General features: G+C 42.8%; 1 protein-coding gene across 1 annotated transcript; it reads right to left on the bottom strand.

Moving 5' to 3' along the window:
* Positions 1-232: 232 nt before the first annotated feature.
* Positions 233-17,764, bottom strand: RASSF10 (Ras association domain family member 10). Its single transcript, XM_090032729.1, has one exon. The coding sequence runs from the start codon at positions 16,122-16,124 to the stop codon at positions 14,817-14,819; it is 1,308 nt and encodes a 435-aa protein (XP_089888855.1). The 5' UTR covers positions 16,125-17,764; the 3' UTR covers positions 233-14,816.
* Positions 17,765-20,919: the final 3,155 nt, after the last annotated feature.

The following is a 20,919-nucleotide window of genomic DNA, read 5'->3' as shown; positions in this document are numbered from 1 at the left end:
TTCACAACTAAGACTTGGCTATGTAATAAATCCCTTTACAAGCAATACTTTATCTGCTAGGCACATGTTTGGTTTTAAAACACTTGTTTAATTTTCACTAACCTTCCACATAAACAAGAATAGTGGTAAAAGCCAGCAAAAGTTTATAAAAAGGAAATTTTAAATATAAAACATAGTGTATCCACTATCTCATAGACTGTTTATTAAAAATCACCGAGTGTATTAAATACAATGTTTCTTTTTTTTTTTCAGAATGCCATTGATAAACTGACTTTTGTTTGCCTTCTCAATGGTAAGACCCCTGCAAGGGTACTTAACTGCATCAATGATCGGTGCAAAAAACCATGGAAGATTAAGCCATCATGCTTTACTTTTTATCTTTCTGGACAGACACCTCAATTTACAGCATAAAATACAAAAGATATGCTGTTATATGGCAGTATACTTTGCGTGTGTGCATATCAGTTACATTTATAATTCTTTTTACTATACAACACAGTGCTAGTCACAGTTTATTACCTGCAGTTTACATTGTAGCAAGCATCAGCTATCTGCCTCTTGGTTAAGTGTGTTAACTGCCTAAGTGCATAGTATCTTTCAGCTCCACAATCTGCTTTTTTGGGGCCTAACTGTTTTCCTTTTAACTGTGGGGCAGAGCTGTACTGTGGAATGACCTTCAGGGAAGGTTAGCTATGAAATAAGCAGGAATAACTCTGACAAATAAGCAGCCATGGACTGGGCCGTGGCAGCTCCAACAAGATGTGATGAGGACAATAGATGGCAATGATTTCCCTCCTGAAAAGCCCATATATCCTTTGACAGTGTTGTGACATGGTGAGTCCAGGTCACCACTATAATAAACATGTCCAACCTCCAGCCCTGGGTCTGCAAGTCCTCACTGATGGAGCAGGTAGAAGAATATGTTCAAATCTCAATGGCTGCAAAAGCAAATGAAAGCTGCAGCAGAACGAGGTCCTCAGTTGTTTTGGTCACCTTGCCATCGGATCAAGATCCTGTTCTGTCAGCTGTATGGAAGCTTATGTGCAGCAACTTCTCCACAATAAAAGAAGTCACACAGAGGCATCTTCCCTGAAACCAGCTTTTCCAGTCACCTACCCCACCTGGAAACACGTTTCCAAGCTGCGGTAGTCTGTCGCTCCCAGATAGGCCTCATCAGCCATCTTTAGACACACAGATAAGACAATCATCCTCAACTGTGAGGGATTGCTGAAGACAAGGTTTCTTTTAACTGTATAACTGATGAATCTAACTAGGAACTGTCAATTTCAAAGCTTCTAAAACAGCTAGGAATGATCAATTTTAAGGCTGTGACTATAGGCATAAGACATTCTCCAAAACAAGGTAAGGAACCTGAATGAGATGAGAAATGGCTACTTCAGACTCTTCCTGTACTTAACAAGCATTGTTTACATGCAGTTCAGGTAAGTGAATACACTGGGTAACTACATGGCTTTTCTCAGTCCCAAAGCTATTCATGTACCTTTAAAAAGTAGGAAAAGTGAATGTAATTTATAGAAACACAAAGCAGTATAGAGATATAATTTTCAAAAAGGAACATAAATGGCTTAGGGGACAAGTTCTGTCTTCAGAAGTGATTTAAGCATCTCACTGAAAGATGTTGACAGTCTTGAAAAAGTGACTTAGGTATATTAGGATCTTTTCTTTATCCTTCATCCTCCCTCGCTCCCCACCTAATTGTGCACAAGGAGTCAGGTGGGCATAGTGTGGGGTAAAATGGCATTCCTCCAGAAACCCTTGTGGATTTTGAAGCCAGTTACATTTGCTACTAGTGTAATGGTCAGGGTCATACTAATCCCTTTACAGGAATGTGGCCATTTTTAGACACAGCATTATAGATGATGAATTATTCACTTTGCTTCTGGTAATATTGGAGTTCATTCACTTTGGGATTATTGTGCTATAGTTTCTTGAAGTGTTGAAACGTTGCTTAACAGTAAATGAGACAAAACTGGTACTGTGGATTAAATTAAAATAATTTTACTGACGTGAGAGTATCTAAGTGAAATGACAAGTCAAGAACTTCCTACTAACCTTTAAAATGCCTATTATGTGTTTAAAATACTTATTTATGGATGGATTTGGACTCAAATGTGCATGTGCACCATTCACTGATGTCAAAAGAGTTTTAACGTGCCTATCTTGAACTGGAATTTGACCCTGATTCCTATTAGTGAAACATACTGTAGATTGTTCAGCTGTACTTTATGCCCCCAAGGGTTTTTTGTTGTTTTTTTTAAGCCTATATATTTTTTGCCAATGATAATACACTAAAAAGGTGTTTGTATTTGAATGCTGAAGGCAGTTGGATTCTTTTAGATTTTGCATTTGCACATGTTTGGGCTAGATTTATAAGCGAACATAATAATAGGTGGTTTAATTAACAGTTAAACAGAAGACTCTGATTACACATTGCTTACAAACATTCCACACTGAAATTAAGTTAATTTCTCTTCTTAGTAATTTTAATTTGTATTCAGGCTTCATTGACATACTTTTTATCTTTTGCTGATGTCTAAATAATACCAGACTTCAAATACTGGGTCAGGAGGAGAGATAAATTTTTCTGTTCAACCCCAGTACCCTTTATTTATTTAAGGCATTTCTGAGCAACACTAATTCTGATTTATTACATGGGCTACACTGTTAAAATAATTTGCGGAGAATTGTGAAGTAATGTTGAATTCTTCTTCCATGTGAAATGTACATGAACATGCTAACAGAATCTTTACCCTTTCTAGAAAAGCCTTGAATATCTGCCAAGGTTAAAGAAAAAGACAGAAATAAGGCCTTATTTTCCCTGTACGATCACACCTGCTCATAATTCTGAGAGGGATTTTAGTTATTCTGTTACATGAATTGAAGAAGTAATAATTAATGTTTTAGTTATGTCAGCTCTCATGTTCAATTACTCAAAATTCAAATACATGTATCTAGTTATATCTCATTATATTCAACAACTTTTTCAGAAAGTGTTTTGCAAAAAAGATCTAATTTTTAGACCTTTCGTATTTTTTCCCTCTCTTGAAGCTCTGGTTGTAAATAAAAGAGTTTATTACAGAGATTTTGTTTCTTCTTAATGACATAGTGAAAATGTGGAAGATTTTCCACTAAACAAAATATTTTTTTCTCAGATAAATGTAATCTATTTCGCATGGTACCTTTGGCTGCTATGAGAAGGGAAGCAATCCAAGGGCAAAGTCATAGAAAAAGGGCATGTTAAAACATACATATGCCATATAATAAAGTTCATATGAAATTTAATGAACAAATTCCATTTACATTAGTTGTTTTTATGGTTCCCATTACTTGAGTTTTGCCATCTGGTATATAACTACGATTTATAGATATATATATCTATGCCTGCTCATATAGTTACTAAACACATGCCTGCTCATATAATTACTAAGCACTCAATATCTAAAACCATGGTGGGATTAGGAACCAAATTTGAAACCTTTACTTCTTATTTTGATGCTGTTTTGATGATCAGAGGTTTAAACAAATTGCAGTGTCTCCGGTTCGACATGTAACTGTGTAAAAAGATCACTCTGGACACAAGATGTGCAAAATTTTGGGTCAGGGACCACCATTTTTTCTATCCAAAAATCAATGCCTGGGCACCCCTTGGCAATGCTGCCAGAATAATTTTCAGGTATTGCTATATACAACAAATAAAATTCTATAACCCATCATGATCAGAAGAGAGCTGTTAAAATTCTTAGGATTTGCTTGCCTTAAGCCTACTCACAAAATACAATTTAAAGTGATTCAAGTTGTTATTTGATAACTCTTTGAACATAAATTCTCAAGTAATATATGTTGATCTGCCCAAGAGATGAAGGTAATCCTTCAGCTATCTTCGGGTATTACCCCTGCATGTCAACTTAAAACCAGATATTGCATGGGGGTGGGGTTCAGCCTAATTTTTCATGCTTTAAGAATTTTCCAAAATTAAAAAGTTGCTTTTTGATTTAAGTTTTGTTATGAAAAAAGATTTTTTTTTCTGTCGTGCCCAGGCTTCTAAGGCTAGAAATAGACCCTGACTTTCCCCACTTATCAAGTTGCACCCCGGAGATCCCTGAGGTGCATCTCAGTAAGTAAGGAAAGCTGCACTGATGCTTCCAGGGCTTGAGGGGCCTGATCATGCATAGGAATGCCCTTGGTGCTCAGGGTCAGAGCCCTCAAGCCCCCAAAGTACCTGGCCAGAGCACTGAGTAGCCTGTGCTCTCACACTATAAAGTAAACAAGTGTCCATTGTTAAATAATGGCATAAATTGATACTACCTTCATCACAGCCACACATTTGGGGCATTTTTGGTGCAACAAGGGGTGTGGACATCAGTTTGCTTTGTATGGCAGCACAACGGCAACACCTTTTTCCACCCTAATAGACCTGCTGGTATCTGAAAAAACTGCTTAGATGGTTTGATTTGGACAAAAAGGTGTTTGATGGCTGAACAGACTGAAAGAACAATCTGAATTTTCCCAACCAGCTGTGTCCTTTAGTGAAGATAACATAAAATGCAAATGAATTAATTTTCCTTAAAACGGTATTTTTTAAATGTAATGTGTTTTTGCCTTTATTAGTGAAACCAGGAGGAATACTAAAAAGAGCCTATCAGTATTTAGCCTAGCCAAAATTCTGCTCTGACTTCAGTGCAACAACTGAATACTGATAATGCCTGTAACTAAACTGCAGAATTTTGCCTTTGGTGTTCAGCAAGCATACTACAGTAACTTCAGACTCATGACTTTCTGCAGGCAACAATGCTCCATGGAGACTAAGACTTCGAGTTTCTAAACCTATGCATAAATTTGTTTATAATTGTATTCATAAAGCACCTGTAATGTTGCCACAAACCAATTGTGATGAAGGGAACAAATATTGGAAACATTTTGGGTTCTGTGCTTGTACAATATAGGTAATTACTAGTCACTGTCAACTGCTGGTGAGAACAGCTAGCTATCAAGGACATGGAGCATTAAACAGGATTTGCAGTAATAGCTACTGACAGTCAAGTGATTCATAAACCTTCACTAAACTATAGGGTTAAACAAAATTATAGGTTTAGTATTGCTATGAACAGTTGAAGGGCAGTGTAGTCTAGTAGATAAGAAACTAGATTGGGAATCAGGAAACCTGGTTTATATTGTTGTCTCTCAGCTACTAATCTGTGGTGCAATCTCAGGAAAGTTACATTACCTTGCTGTTTCTCTTTTCACCAAGCATCAGGGTTTGCCATTTTTACTGTAATTTCATCAGGGCAGGGACTATATTTAATTATATACAATTTCTCAAAAAGTGGGACTCCTTTCCTGCAAAAGAGTGAAGCTGGCATAATCAGATGCATCTTACTTTAGAGGTCTTTGAACTAAATTTTGCCCCTTTTATGAACGAACTTAGAAATCCTGGCCTAGATAGCTGAATAGTAGGCCACTGGTATTTGACTGCACATCCCTTGCAGTCTAGGGAGTATGAAGTTACATGGTTATTTTCAAGTCTATGTATGAATACAAAACCACAAAAATAATTTTAGAAAGATTCAACTGAGAGAGCATGAGCACAGGGAGCAAAGACAACCTTAACAGAGAGGGGATAATTTGCTGATACAGACCAACAGCCTGACTCCTGTTTGTTTGACAGATAAAGTGCAGTTGGTGAGAACTAAAAACCAGTTTGTGAAATTTTAAGAAAAAAATTTGGAGAGTAGTTAAGAGTGAAATGCGTGCTCCATAAAAGTAAAAAAATCCCCCTAGGCATGTTATGCCATAGAAGTTAGTAATTATGGGAGTGGTTATTAAGGTGAAATGCAACGATAAATTTAAGTACAGGTCTAATTAATATATTCAAAACATGGTAATTGTGTTCCTTAACTAGACTGAATGATTTACATTTGGATCGTTCAGTGATATATGATGGAAGACTTCAAAACAACTTGAACTGAAATCCCACCCAGCTGGATCAGTTTACAGAAACTATTGTGCGAAGCGTGCTTAGAAATTTCAGCAAGCATGTTTTGCACAATAATCTTTGGAAACTGAAGTGATAGAGTTGGATTTACTGTTAGCTTTAACTTTAATTTTAAACTCAGATGAAGATAACAAGAAAGACATAATTTCTGTTTACCTTAGTAAATATCTGTGTTTTCGGCAATTCACTTAAGCACTAAAATAACTACACAAGTGATTTTCAACCACCATGCCACAAGATCCTTTTAACATATTACAGGGAACCATGCAAACACCTACACATGATTCATAAGATAAACCCACAGATTTCAAAAAGGATTCTAGTGTCAGAAACATTATGACCTCATATGGTCTTTCTGAGTTCCTTGCAACAGAAAAATTGCTCTATTTCCATAGTCAAGAGATGAGTGAAAGCTCAGAGCTCACACTTTCCAAGGAGTACCTTGAGTCAAGCAAGATGTGTCTCAAGTCTAAAATGGATGAAAACCACTGATCTATACACATCATAAAGCTCCAAGAAGAAATTACTTAAAAGGAAAAATTACAATATGAGTGTATGTTTATAAAAACACACTATTAAAACTCTTTCATGGAATATTAAGGATCTGAGCTTAAAAAAAAAAAAAAAAAAAGAGTAACCTGAAAGTAGTGCTTCTTCACATTTCCATCTGTCATCATTTTAAAGTTCCCTGACCACTGACTTATCTTGAGTGACAACCATAGGAAGGCATGGGACTTACAAAACTCTTTTTCTACTACATCGTGCTATGATTTTAACCTACTTCATACACCATAAAAGTAGGTTAGCATTGATGTCTGGCCCCAGTTGACAGTATAATTTCTTAGAAATTTGGATGTACTTGAACAGTTTGGGACTCTCTAGATGACTAACCATGTTTAAAACAAACATTGAATCTTCATTCACATGTTAGTGCATACTATTTAATTACATAACATGCACCCACAAATACATCATTTTGCCTATCATTTTTCTGTCTTCTGATTTTTTTTGAGTCATTTCTCCTTCATTCTTTTCAACCACTATCTTGTTCTTGTTTCCCAGTCTCTGATTTCCCTTTTAATCTGATGCAGCTTCATTCTCCTCTTCCCTAATATTCTAACTCCTGTAGGGAATGTTAGGGAGCACTATGTTCCTTTTTCCATTACGGAGGAAACTAACAAGGCCTATACCACTTAGTATCCTGACTGATTTCTTGTTCTATCCCTTTCCTTCAGCTTAAATTGGAAATTCTTTTAGATAGGGACATTTTTTTCTCAGATATACAACACGGACTGTGAGTTAAAAAAAAATAAAATGAGATTTACATTTTGCATCTGAAACCAGTAGATTCACAGAATAAAAAAATACACACACAGTTTAATTCCTTGTTGACTTCACATTTAAATATTGTATGCCCAAGATCTTTAAACTCTGCAAGGTTTTGGAATAAATCATATACAATATATTGGCTACATAATCATTTGTTTTAAAATATTAATGCAGAAAGAATACATATATCCTCCTAAGTTGCCTACTTTTCTTGAAACTACAGCTTTAGGGACCAAAGCAACCATCCCAAGATCGGAAGGTTTGAGCTTTGTTGAAGGATAGTAGAATCAAAGTAAATGACAGCCCTTCTATTGCCTAGTTTATTCAAAAGTTTGCTACTAAAAGTTCAACTGCAAAGGTAAAAGAGTAGGGCGGGTAGAATCTGCAAGATTCTGGAACGATACAGTAGCCCAGGAACTGGAGTGGATGTCTGAAGAAAAGGCATTAAAGAATGGTGTGTGTGTGTGTGTGTGTGTGTGTGTGTGTGTATATATATATATATATATATATATATGTATATGATCTAAGGTGCTTTTAGTTAGAAACAAAATAATTTATATCCATGCTGGCAAGATAGAAAGAGAGGTATTTTACCTCATGGTCACATTAATATGGACTACGAGGGTTTTCGCCTTTTGTAGCGAGGAGTAGGGTCTTCTTCCTAAAATCTTTTGAGATTGTATATTAACAGTCTTTGCAGCAGGAGGACATTGGTCACCATGATCTCCCTGCTTTCCCTGTGCAGGGAAGGGTTTTATGTCATGTTCTGCATCAGGGTTGACTGTATCAGTCTGGTAACTGATTAGCCAATGGATTTGTCTAGAATGGTTTGCACAGGGATTATCCTGCCTCATGCAGGGGGTTGGACTAGATGACCTCTCAAGGTCTATTCCAGTCCTACTTCTCTATGATTCTATGATACAGATATTGTCATAGGGTAACCAATACCAATATTTCAAATGTTAATCTTCCTCTATATTTCTATGATCTATGTGTTTCAAGTAGAGATCTGCCAGGCATGACATTTTGATCCAGAGTCTCACTTCCCCAGAGCTAGAAAATATTTGTTTTTTCAGTTCAGGCCCATCTCCAATTTTAAATGGATAAAATGTTAGACATGACAAAGTAATTTCTTAGATTAGTGATTATTTACCGAATAGGCTGTTTACATGCGAAAATTATTTTTTAAAAGATTAAGACAAAGGTACTATATCTTACGTAAATTTGAACAGAGATTAAATATTTTTCCTTTAGACTTTTAACATGTATTATTTTAAGCACAATCTAAATTATGAAAATTGTTTCTTTTACAGATACAAGACTAAATAATAATCATATAATTAAGCCATGTTAGCTCTGGAGCTAGCAAGGTGATGACAGTATGCCAGCTTATGCTGATGACAGTATACCAGAGCACTCTTCCTGTGAGTCATAGGTAAATAATAAAAAATGTTAAATAACCACTCTGCAATCCCAAAGGTGATTGTGCAAGTGACTACCTTAGGTTAGCCTGCCATAATTGCACTGAGATGTTATACAAGGACCTTCATCCATAGGCAAATTCCCATTTTACAGATGAAGCAACTAAAGTACAGAGAAGTGAAATGATTTCACATTCATATTGTAATAAAAGGGCCTAAAGGCCACAAGCATTTAAATTCTGCACAAATGTATAATGAAGAACTATCCTTGCCCCAAAAGCTTTCATTTTAAGAGATAAGTTACCCTTGGTCACAAGGTCATTGACAGAGTTGAGAATAAAATCCATCTCTTCTTCCAATCCACTGCATCATGCAGCCTCCAAGACTCACCTATTCGCCATTATATTCCCAAAGAAAGGTTGATAATGTGTCCACTGTAGCTACTTACTTCTATTCCATGCCTCTAGTAATGTATTAATGTGTCAAGGCACTGGGGAAGCAGGCACTGTGTAAAACAGAAAAGTATTGATAAGTATATTTCATACATTTGTATAGTGTAATACTACTTACAAAGCTTCAAAAATACTGCTGATTCATTATTTATATAAGACTGTGTGTGCACATGCACAAGATGATTGAGAGCAATATGGAAAGAAATATTCCAGCCTCAAGTTGCTTTAATTTAAAATCCTAATGCTACACAACTAGTCCCATTGGTGTGGATATGACTCTTTCAGGTGTGTAAGTTTGTAGGATGACCTAGGATTGTTGGTTGTAGCCGCATTGGTCTAATGACATAGGCAGACAAGGTTCTTTGGGCAAATGTAATATCTTTTATTAGACCAACTGAATAGTTGGAAAAATTGTTCTTTGCAAGCTTTTGGGCCCAAACATCCTTCTTCAAGCATTGGAGAGAGTATGCCATTGGTTTGCGTGCTTTCCTGCATAGATTAGAAGCCAATATGCAAAACTGCTGGTTTGTGAAAATGCAAATATAGGTAGACAATAGATGGGCGGGAGGGTGGGTAGATGGAAAGGGGAATGTTGACCTGCTGAAAGAATGCAGCTATCAAACTGTAGCAAGGTTACATAGGGAAGAACCTTACTTGCCTAGGATGACCTAAGAATAGGTAAGGAAACAATGGGAAGGAAATGCCATTCTTGAAGAAGCCTTGTCAACTTTGTGGATCTTTTCAAAAGCAGAATTCATATTTTATAAGTTTCACAAATGTTGTAACTTAAATGCAGATAGACATGTTGAAATGCCTGCAAATTTATGGTGTAGGAATGAAATCCAGAATTCTTATCTTCAACAGTATCTTACTCCTCTAAACATCAAAAGGACAACTCATAGAATAAAGTAGCAATCATTGTAAGGACAGGGCAGAGAATCTTATAAAGACTGATGTTTCTACATAGCAAGGCAATGCATTAAGTCAAACATGCAGCGCAGAGGCCATAACTGGCCCATGGAGCTGCTCTGTCTGGCCCGCAGAATTACCAGTGTGGCCAGGGGCGGTCCGATTTAGAGGAGCAATCCTCAGCAGGAGAGCGCGTGCAGTCTGACACTGGTGTCCCTCTGGCCGATTCACTACTCCTACTTTCCTAGCTGCTGGCCCCCACCATGTGCCCCATGCTGGAGCAGGAGCTACAGTTGCCATGCCAGCATGGGACATATGACAGTGGCAGCTCTGACTCTAGCACAGGACACACAGCGGGGGCTGGAGCCTCTGCCATGTGCCCTGTTCTGGAGCCAGAGCTGCTACTGGTGAAGCACTTTCTGCTTGCCCCAGTCTGGATACAGCCTGCAAGGAGCTCTGTTGCCTGGGTCCAGGGTGAGTTTGACACCACTGCATTAAGTTATGGTTATATAGTAGATGTTTCTAAGGTTGTTCTTTGATGTTTCTGTTTGAGGATGTTTTGGTGATTCTGTATCATGATCTAATTTTTGCTTTGGGTTTATTCACTGTTCCCATTTAGCTAAGCTGAGCTCATTTAGCAATGAATTTGTATAAAAGAAGCAACAGCTATGCACTCTCTGCACTCCCTAAAGCCCTTTTCTTTAAACTATATGCTCAGGAACAATAATATCAAGTGACTTCAAAGGGAAGCTGCTTCCAAAATCCACAATGGCTTGTATTTTGTCTTCATAACTACTGTAGCTCACCAGACCTGTTATTTCATTTTATATGCAAAGCCTACACTGCTGCTTTGGTGTGTTGATCTATATTCCCTGCACAGCTCAAAAGAAGCAGTATGCAGCTAGGTAGAATTTACCTAAAAAGAAGTTCTGCATATACCTGTCTGCAGACAAAGGGTACTTTTTGTGTTTTAAAAGGAATCATGCAAATATGTCACACATGTTTGCACTGCTGCCACCACATCTTGTTGTACTCTTACCCATTTATTTGATTCACCAACCTATGACATCTTTGGAATAGGCTCTTTCTTCCTATCTGTCTGTATACCGCCCAGTTAGCACAATGGGACAGTGCTAGAACTGGGGTGCATACATGCCACTATAGTACAATTTGAAATAATTAAGAGATGTTAAAATTATTACTTATACTGAGAACAATCTCTCCATTATAAAGAAAAGAAAGAAAATTGTATGAAAGTATTGTTAACAGAATTCAAACTGACAGGTGTGCAGGGCATTGAGTATTGCCAGCGTACTGAAAATGACATAAACCTTTGGTCAGTTTCTGATTATTTTCATGACAGTGGATTCCTGAGATTAGGTCAAAGTAAAAATTAAAGTACTTGAGTACTTTTACATGTGCTTGGGGGGTAAAAGCTATTTAACTTTTATGTGGTTCCCTGTATAAGAATATTCAAATACATGTATGTTTGACAAAATCACTGCAGCCACTACAGCCTCTTTGCTTTAATACCACTGCAGCCTCTTCACTCTAATACCATTTATAGTTCTTATACCCTTATTACTACAGAATAGCCAGTGAATCAGCAGTCATGGGCCCATCAGCTCAACCTTTCCTCCAAATCACATGTGGGTACTGAAAGAGCTTCAGACTACACAGGACCTGCGTGCACTTGAATCACAATAATTCTGCCATGGGAATGGTCCTTCCTAGCCAAGGATAAGTGTAACTTTGAATTTCCTGGCATTGGTTCTTTGGCCTCATGCTTTGCAACATATTTCACGTATGTATCAATATTATAATTATACACTGCCTGTTGCAGCTTATTTCTGTAATGTGGTTTTTTTATTGGTTTGGTGTGGCTAAGTGGAAGAACTTACGTAAAGCTGTTTGAAGCTTGCTGAAGTATAATGCTTGCATCAACCATTCACTTAGAGATGCTGTCTGCAGCCACTTACATCACCTGCCCATTACACCTGCAACGGTTAAAATAATATGGCAACACATGATCCCCACCTCCACTAAAATCCTTAGATAATTCTATACTTATAATTGCAGAGTAGGAAAAAGCTTCATGAACACTTGTGAGCATTTCCAAGTGTCTACAGACTAAATCTGTTGCTACAGCTGGGTCTGATACTCTGTTGTCTGATATCTTGCGGAGTCATTTACATTTGTAAATTGCCATCACACACACAAGTGAGTGGAGGATTCTGATTTGGCATAGTTTTCCGCTCATTTGCACAGGTATGAATGACTCCACGAAAAGTAAGCCAGAGGGGAACCAGACCTGATGCTTCATCATTAAACTTATTTAAATTTAAATTTAAAAATACTCATTTATTCTTAGCTCTTATAGAGGTTTAATTCCATTAAAAAATATGTAGTTAAATATTTTCTAGGCCAAACTAAAAATACAAGAAACACAATTGTTGTGTAACTGGTCTGCTTCTTCAAAAATATTTTTTGAAGTTATTAATGAAGACCACATACTTTACTAAAGTTGATCAGTAAAGGCATGACTGGAAACTTTAAAGTTTCTACTTTTACAAGTGCAGTATTCCTTTTACTAATTTTAAGTTGGATGAATGCAATTTCTATTATTCTGCTCTACAGTAAAATGCCTAATGGTAAGAATTCTGTTTAAAAAGTAATTTTCTTTGGAAAAGGGAATCCAATCTTCAGGTCATGTAGCTACAAGGATTTGTACTCAGAATCTGGTCCACAATGTATCTCTTTTTAATACTTCCCTATAAAATATATGTAACTTCCATAAATAAATAATCTGTTCTCAAAAGTTCTAAAATGTCATGTTTTTAGAGACTATTCAGTAAGGTCTGATTCATCTCTCAATGTTTAAACTGATTATCACAGTATTTCTCTGATATACAAGCCACAGTGATCTCTTATTGTGAGTGAATACCGTGCATTTTTAAGAGCTAAGATGTAGAGGAAAATTTGACAGCCCAGCCAAATCCAGGTTAGAGTCAATAGTATACTATTATTTTTGGAATAACTGAAAAGATTAACTTGTTTTGCACAGCTGTAGTATGGCAGGGCTGAGTCCTACCTTGATTATTGTATCTCTGGATTCTGAGTTGGCCTCAAATGACCTGGATGGTAGCTGAAGTTGATTCACTACCATTACTGAGCTCAATCAAACATCAATTTACCTGATGTAGAAAATACATTTGAAGAGAAAGGGCTGAGTAAGCTTACAAGTCTAGCAAACATCAATATTTGCTATTTGTCCACAGATAAACTAAGATAAACAGACTTATCTGTGCATGGAGAATATATCATCCCAAGATATATAACAGATACTGCAGCCTAATTTGTGTTTTGATTTATTTGCTCATGACATTGCATGATTTAACATTGCTGTGTTTCTTGTTGCATAAAAATGTACTCAAAATGTGTATATATGAAGACCTGAGGAAGAACGTCTTGCATTCAAAAGCTTGTCTAATTTTACCCAACTAGTTGGTCCTATGGAAGATATCACCCTCAGAAACCCTCGCCTCTCACAAATAGATGAAGACAAACTGGTGTCTATTTCAAGCATACTGACAAATCAACCACTTGCTGTTCTAAAACAGCCATAGCCTGATTTTCAACGATTTTTGACCCTAAGGAAGAAGCAGCTGAATTCTTAATTGAAAACTTTTTGTAACGTAACAACTCACTGCACTACTGAGGGACTATAAAAGGGCTGAGTTTAATATCAACTAGAGAAAATATGTCCCAGCATTTTTCTATCGAAGGGCTTAGACCAAGAAATCTACACGGTGCTGTATTTACTTATAGAAAAATATAGGATTAAAGATTCCACTCAAGGAAGCCTTTGAAGTGAAATAAGAGATGGGGAATTTAAGGAACGGGTAATTCCAAGCCTAGATGAAATGCAAGCATTCGGCTGGTTTTCCCTTTTTTCTCTACAAGATAAAAGTAAGGGGGAGAAGGCCTAAGACCTGTCTGCAGATGCCTCATTATAACAAGTCAAGACTTAGCACCTACTACCCCAGACCTCCTTCCCAGCGGTCTCTATTTGATAATAGGCAGCTCCCATAGTGCAAAGATGCTGCACTGCCATAGCATGAGTTATGATAAGCCTGGTTGGCCTAACTGGCCCTAGGGGCTGCCTGAGGTGGCTGAACAGTGGGAGCCAACGCGATCCAGATTGGAGAATGGGTTCTTTCAAAAATAATCTTTTATTCTGAGGGAAATAGTTAAGAATAGACCAGTAAAAAGATTTACTCCCCCCCCACCGCGGGGGTCAGGGATGGATCCAGGCACTGAGGGGCCTCAACCCCTCTCATCCTGAGAGATGGACCGTGCTGCTGAGGGACCTCAACCCTACCTTAGGGATGGATATAGGCACTGAAGGGTGTCAACTGCCCATACCCTGAGATGGACCCTGGTGCCGAGGGGCCTCAAGCCCCCACCACCCCAGAGGGACCCAGGGGCCTCAACCACCTGTCAGGGATGGACCCAGGGGCTGAAGTGCCCCGAGATGGACCCAGGTGCTGAGAGGCCTCAACACCCCTCACCCCCAGGGACAAATCCAGGCACTGAGAGGCCTCTACCCCCACGTCAGGGACAGAACCCGGTGCCGAGGGGCCTCAACCCCTTCCCCCCAAGATGGCCCTGGGTGCAGCAGGAGCTGTAGGGCTATACAAGGGACTCGCAGGCGGGCAGGCAGTCCGAGTCCTGGCTGTGCATGGAGCTGAGCCCTGTGTCCGAGTCCTCGTCCTTGTCCTCGCAGGCCTTGGGGGCCCAGAGCTCGGGCTCGGGCTCGGGCAGGGGCTCGGGCTCCTCCCGCCCGTCGGCCACGTCCAGCGCGGCCAGGGCGTCCCGCAGGTGCCGCAGCTCCCTCCGCCGGGCCTCGCCGGCCTCCCGCGCCGCCTCCAGCGCGCCCCGCACCGCCTCCAGGTCGGCGCCGAGGCGCAGGCCGATGTAGAGGCTGGCGCTGAGCTGCGTCTTGAGGCGGTCGCGCTCCCAGGCCGCCTCCTCCCCCTCCCCGTCCGCCCAGCAGCCGCTCAGCTCCGTGGTGCATCGCTCGGGCTCGGGCAGGCTGCACCCCGCCGCCTCCAGCTCCCAGCAGCGCCGCCGCATCCAGCGCTCGTTGAGCTCCCGCTGCAGCTCGGCGCCCAGGAGCTCCAGCCGCGCCTCCAGCTGCTCGCGCCGCTCCTGCAGCCGCCGCAGCGCCTCGCCCCGCTCCGCCAGCGCCAGCACCAGCGCCGCTGCCTCCTCCTCCTGCCCCCACTCCTCCTCCTCCTCCTCCTCCTGCCGCTCCTGCCCCTGGTCGGCGGGCCCGGCCAGGTAGGTGTCCTGCACGTAGTTGGCGCCGTGGCGCCGCACGCGGGCCAGGTGCGTGCGGGCCTCGTAGCCCTCGATGTGGCGGTCCAGCTCGCGCAGGCGCTGCCCCTGCTGCCGCAGCGTCTGGTCCTGCGACAGCACCAGGTGCACCAGGGTCTCCATGCGCTCCGGGGCCGCCGGCTCCGGCTCCGGCTCCGGCTGCTGCTGCTGCTGGCGCCGCTGGATGGCGGCCAGCTTGCGGAAGGCTTTGCGCACCGCCCGCCGCTGCCGGGCGCCCGAGCCGGGGCCGGGGCAGTCCCTGTCCCTGCTGGGCACGACGCGCGCCTCGGCGCTGCGCGGGCCGGCGCCGGGCAGGGAGGCGCCGCTGCGCACCAGCACGAAGCGCACGTTGTCCCGCTCCGCGCCCCAGGCCGCCCAGAGCCGCAGCAGCCGCGTGCGGCCGGGTAGGCGCCGCTCCGCGCCGCGCCACTTCTCCACCACGCAGTAGGCACCCGCCGGGCCCCGCAGCATCGCGCCCGGCGGCTGGGGCTGCCCGCGGCGCTGGCTGTCCGCCAGCAGCGCCCGCACCACGTCGGAGCAGGTGGTGCGGCGCGACAGCCCCGAGACCAGCTTTTCCTCCTGGCACACCCACACCGACACCCTGCCCTCCTGCGGCTCCATAGCGGCGGGCGGCACGCACGCACGCACGGATCACGGCGCCGGCGGCGGGCGCCGGCGGGAGCCCCCCATGGAGGCGCCGGCCCCGCCGGGAGCCCGCCCGCTCGCCTCGCCTCCTGCCGCTCGGCCCGGCCGGGTTGTCTCTGCCGCCACGTGACGGCCCCGCCTCAGCCCGCCTCCCCTCGGGCCGCGCGGAGCCGCCCCTCGCTCCGAGCTGCGCCCCTGCGGGGGGAGAGCCGGCCCGGCCCCGCTCCGCTCCGTCGCCGGGGTGGGAGGGATCCTCCTCCACCCCGCAGGGCGGCCAGGACAATTATCGGGTGTGTAACGATGCCAACCCTTACAAGAGGAGTCACAGTGTTCAAAATGTGGGACCAGCTCTGACTGCGGTGCGGGTTGCAGCCCAAGGACACGGGCAGACGAGGTTCTCTGGGGGAATCTGATCTCTTTTATTAGACCAACTCCACTAGGAGGGGAAATACCATGACCAAGCAGGTACTTACCCCGCCTTGTATCTGGGTCCAGGAAGGTCGTTGTCCTTAAGCGTTCCTGGGGATAACTGTTCTTCTGGCATCATTTAGTACCTGCCGAGGAGTTGGGGCTTAAAGCCCACTTTATGGAAATGAGAGGCTCCTCCCTAGCTTGCTCTTGCGGCTGTATGGCTGAGGGCAGGCGAAACTTGGAGGCATCCGAACCCCCTCCAGGCTTGGGCCTGCAGGTAGGAAGCCCACCAAAAGACTTTGAAAATATGTGAAGCCCCTGGTAGGGGTGGAGGATGTTTGCCAGTTGTAGGGCTACTTATGGATCTAATCTGACTCACAGATTTGGACTTGATTTGGCTGATTTGACCTGGAACATGAAACATTTATTTAAAAAAAAACAAACCCTCAAGTAACTGGACATTTGTTGGTCTAATAAAAGATCTCAAATTCACCCAAAAGACCAATTTTGAGGTAGCAAATTTACATGACCTAAGCGAAACCCTAGTCACTCTTTAAGGAGTTTTACCTGACTTTTGAGTTTGTTGTCAGCACTTTTTGTATGGATGCTTGCCTCAAAATAAAGAAATGTTTCCACTTTGACCCACTTCTCGCTCACTCACTGGAGAGGAAGTAAAGTGAACAATATAAAGTAAGGGTGCATTGGGTAAATGTAATGTGGTTATTTGACCAACTAAATATGGTTAGTAATATATTTACCCAAAGTAGGTCTTTGAGTAAATGTGATATCATTTGTTATTTAGTTGTTCTATATATTTCGTTGCAGTAATAAACCATTTCATATTTACCCAAACAACCTTGTCTGCCTATGTCCTTAGACCACCACACTACAACCAATACCCCCAATACAAAGGAAATAAGAATAAGATGTATGTGCATATTCGTTTGTGTGTTTAATTGCATAATTTTTCAGTGTATGATAGTTTTTCAGCAAATATGATCATTTTGAGCATCCAGTACAATAATTTCCTATTTAAGAGTTGGCAGTGCTGATCCTCTCCACTTCCATGAACCTCCTGCCCCTCACTCAGAAGAGAGGGGTTGGCAAAACACATGGCAGATGAGAGGCGCCACTGGAAATGGAGTTTCTTAAAGTACTGCCTCAGCCACATTGGAATTCCAGGCGTTCTGCCCCCTTTTGCTTTTGGGCAAGGGGGATACCTTGCTGCAGCGAGGAAAAAGCTGAAAGGGAAGACTGTCCTGGCAGCTGTCAGGCATTTCCAGCCCTGGGAAGCCTGGTGTGTCAAGGGTGTTTTAAGTAGGGGACATTTCAAATGGGAGTGGATGCAGCAAGGCCTTTTACTCTACTATTTTGCCCTTCTAGCCCAACCAGCAGCTACTGCAGTTCTGGAGTTAAAGCCAGAGTGATTTTGCTGCTCGTGAAAGATGCCAGTTTAATAGGGTGACCCAGCACTGTAGCAAGGAAATTTGGCTCCCGGGGCAAGCCTACAGCAATAGCCCACCCTTGTCCCATGCACAGATCTGGGGAGCACATGCCTCCCATGCTTGTCCAGGGGTTCATGCACTAGTGGATGCTGCTCCCTCTTCCCCACACCTCCCTGGAGGAGCCACTCACAACTCAGTCCCACGTCCGGTTGCACGTCCTGCCGCAGCTGGGCAGCGCCTGCCCTAGTCCCAGCCCCCCTCCTCCCTTACCAGTGGGAGCCTCAATCTGCTCCCCCATTCCCCTTCCCTCCCCCCACCCCTTTCCCCCCCACAACAGACTCAGCAGCCGGACGGTGCTCTCGAAGCTGCCAGGCTGTCTGCATGCATGCTGAGGCTGCACGCATGCACATGGCATTTATCAGTCACATCAACCAAAATTTTTCAAAATATTTATAACAGAATATCAATTCACGACTCAGTTGTTGGTGCCCCTTCGCTTTGGCACACAGGGCAGTTGTCCCGCTTGCCTCCCCTTTGCTATGATTTTGCAGTGACCATATGTCCCAGTTTGGCCAGGATACATCCCGGGTTATGTAGGCTAGTCCCAGCTGGTTGGTAAACATTGAAACAAATGTCCCAGGATCTCAGGGGTGTGGGGCGCAGTCTGGCAAGGAGACTGAGCAGCATAGTGCACCCGGCTGGCTCTACCTCCCTGCTAAACTGAGCCCCTGCCTGCCTGCCTCTGCCTCTGCCTGCAGTAGCACTGCTGACTTGGGGGTCAGGGGGCAGCGTCCCAAATTTCCTGAAAAATAATATGGTCGCTCCATGGTCTAACAACCCTGCTGACTAACTTCTTCCATGTACCTGTGGAAGACAAGCTAACCCTGGGCAGTAGCCAAGCACATTAGTCAGGAAATATTCTTTCCGGTCTGCTCTGGAGGAACACCCCTAGTGATGGCAAGATAGTTCAGGCTCTCTGCAACTAAAGTCACTGTTAAATCAATCAAATATGGTGGAGCAAGAATTTTTGTGGGTGATATCTTTAGTGGATCAACTGCCTAATTGGGATAAGCTTTCTACAAGCTTTCAGCCTGGTCTGATGAAGATGCCTTGCATTGGAAACAGGCACCAACTTTTATTTTTGCTGGGAGTAGTGGGGGTGGAGGGGAGGGAACATGTGGAAAGATGATGGACATGTGGAAAGTTTTATGCATTTTAGGTAACAGCCCTCTTCCCAAGCAGAGGCAGTGCCCCTACATACTCAGCCCCTCTGGTTGAAAAGCTTGTCTAACTTTGTCCCAAGGGTAGAGAGATGTAGTTAGCCATATTGGTCTGAAGTCAAATAGAAGGCAGGATAGATTTGCATCTTTTAGACTAACCTGAAGCCATATACATATTGGTTAATCTAAAAGCTGCAAATCTACCCTGCTTTCTACTTGACTTCGGACTAACATGGCTAACTATGTCTCTCTACTAATGGAATAAATGTATACTAGTTAGTCTAAAAGGTGTTGTCCCATATAAATGAGATTCAGTATCTGATAAAGTGAGCTTCAGCCAATGAAAGCTTATGCTCTCTCTCTCTCCCTATATATATAAATATATGAGGTGCAAAACTACCCTGGCTTTAACTTGATCCCAACCATGCATTTGGTCCAATAAAAGATTTCACCCCCAGAAATCCTTGCCTCCGCATACATAATTCATGGACTATCACAGCTATAGCAATACTCCAATATAACTCTGCTAACCCAATATAACGGCAGTTGTTATTAATGTGATGCAGAATCCGATCTAACTAGGAAGTGGGCTAAGACCACAATGTTTTTCAACTTCCCTGAAGCAGAGTATCTTTAACCTATAATTTATTTAATTCAGCTTAAAAAAAATCTAAAATTAGATGCCCAGTGGAGGTTGCAATAAAGATCTGAAACAGGAGTGCTGGTAAGACTGGTTAAGTATCTGTCACAGGCTGCATCCAGATGAATGCAGACATGGGTTATGTGATGCCATAGACCCACCTGCAGGCCACACACTGCACATGCAGGCATTCTCTACACTGCTACTTTGCAGCACAGGGGGAGTTTCTTGACCCCAGGAGATCCTGGGGTAAAAGAAAACCCAAGCAAAAAAAAAGTAGGGCAGTTCACGTGGTGACAGTATGCACTGGCCAAAACCAGAGCCTGGCCAGCCAGAGCCACACTCCAGCTGCCTACTAGGCTTCCTGCCATAGCTGCAGCCCTGGGAGGCCCCCCCAGGACCCCAAGTAAGTCTGCTGGGGCCAGAACAATTGCTGGCCCCAGTCTCCCCTACCCCACTCAGGGTAACCTGCCATGTGCCAGAGTGTGTGTGGCACAGGTATTCCCTGGGACAAGCAGCAGTGACACAAGGTGTACCACTGCTGATCATCTCCAGGGAAACAAATTCTGTGCTCATCTGGACATGCCCACACAGTGCATCTGCTAACCCCAGCGGCTACTGCTATTATTAATGTGTTTCTCAATGTGAAGGGGTTATAGGATTTTGTCATCCTTTTTCAAGGAGATAGTGGAGAGGTTGTGCTTTAGTAGCATGCACTATTCATGAAATGTCTGTATATATTAACTCTCTAATTGCATGGAGTTCCAGACATGCAGTCTGATTACATGTGGATTTCAGCCAGAAGGATAGACTTACTCCAGGTTTAGGAAGGTGGGTCTCCGCAGAGAAGACCTTGAGGTAACCCTATTGCTAGGGTGTAAAGTGGCACCATCAGATAGTCCAGGGGTTAGTACTACTTCAAAACTGGATAGTGCTGTCCAAGGAGATGTGGATAGAGGCTACAGATTCATCTCTTCGAAGATCCCTGCACCCCTGGAACAGGCTGCCCAGAAATGTTGAGGAATCTCCATTCCTGAACGTTTTTAAAAGCAGGT

This window comes from Crocodylus siamensis, chromosome 2 (genome assembly GCF_052110815.1).
Source record: "Crocodylus siamensis isolate JL-2025a chromosome 2, ASM5211081v1, whole genome shotgun sequence".
Taxonomy (NCBI): Eukaryota; Metazoa; Chordata; order Crocodylia; family Crocodylidae; genus Crocodylus; species Crocodylus siamensis.
The sequence above is the reverse complement of the archived record's forward strand: the minus strand, read 5'-3'. Positions and strand labels throughout refer to the sequence as shown.

Excerpts from the sequence above, each read along its gene's own strand:
- RASSF10 (XM_090032729.1), bottom strand. The coding sequence starts at position 16,124 with ATGGAGCCGCAGGAGGGCAGGGTGTCGGTGTGGGTGTGCCAGGAGGAA.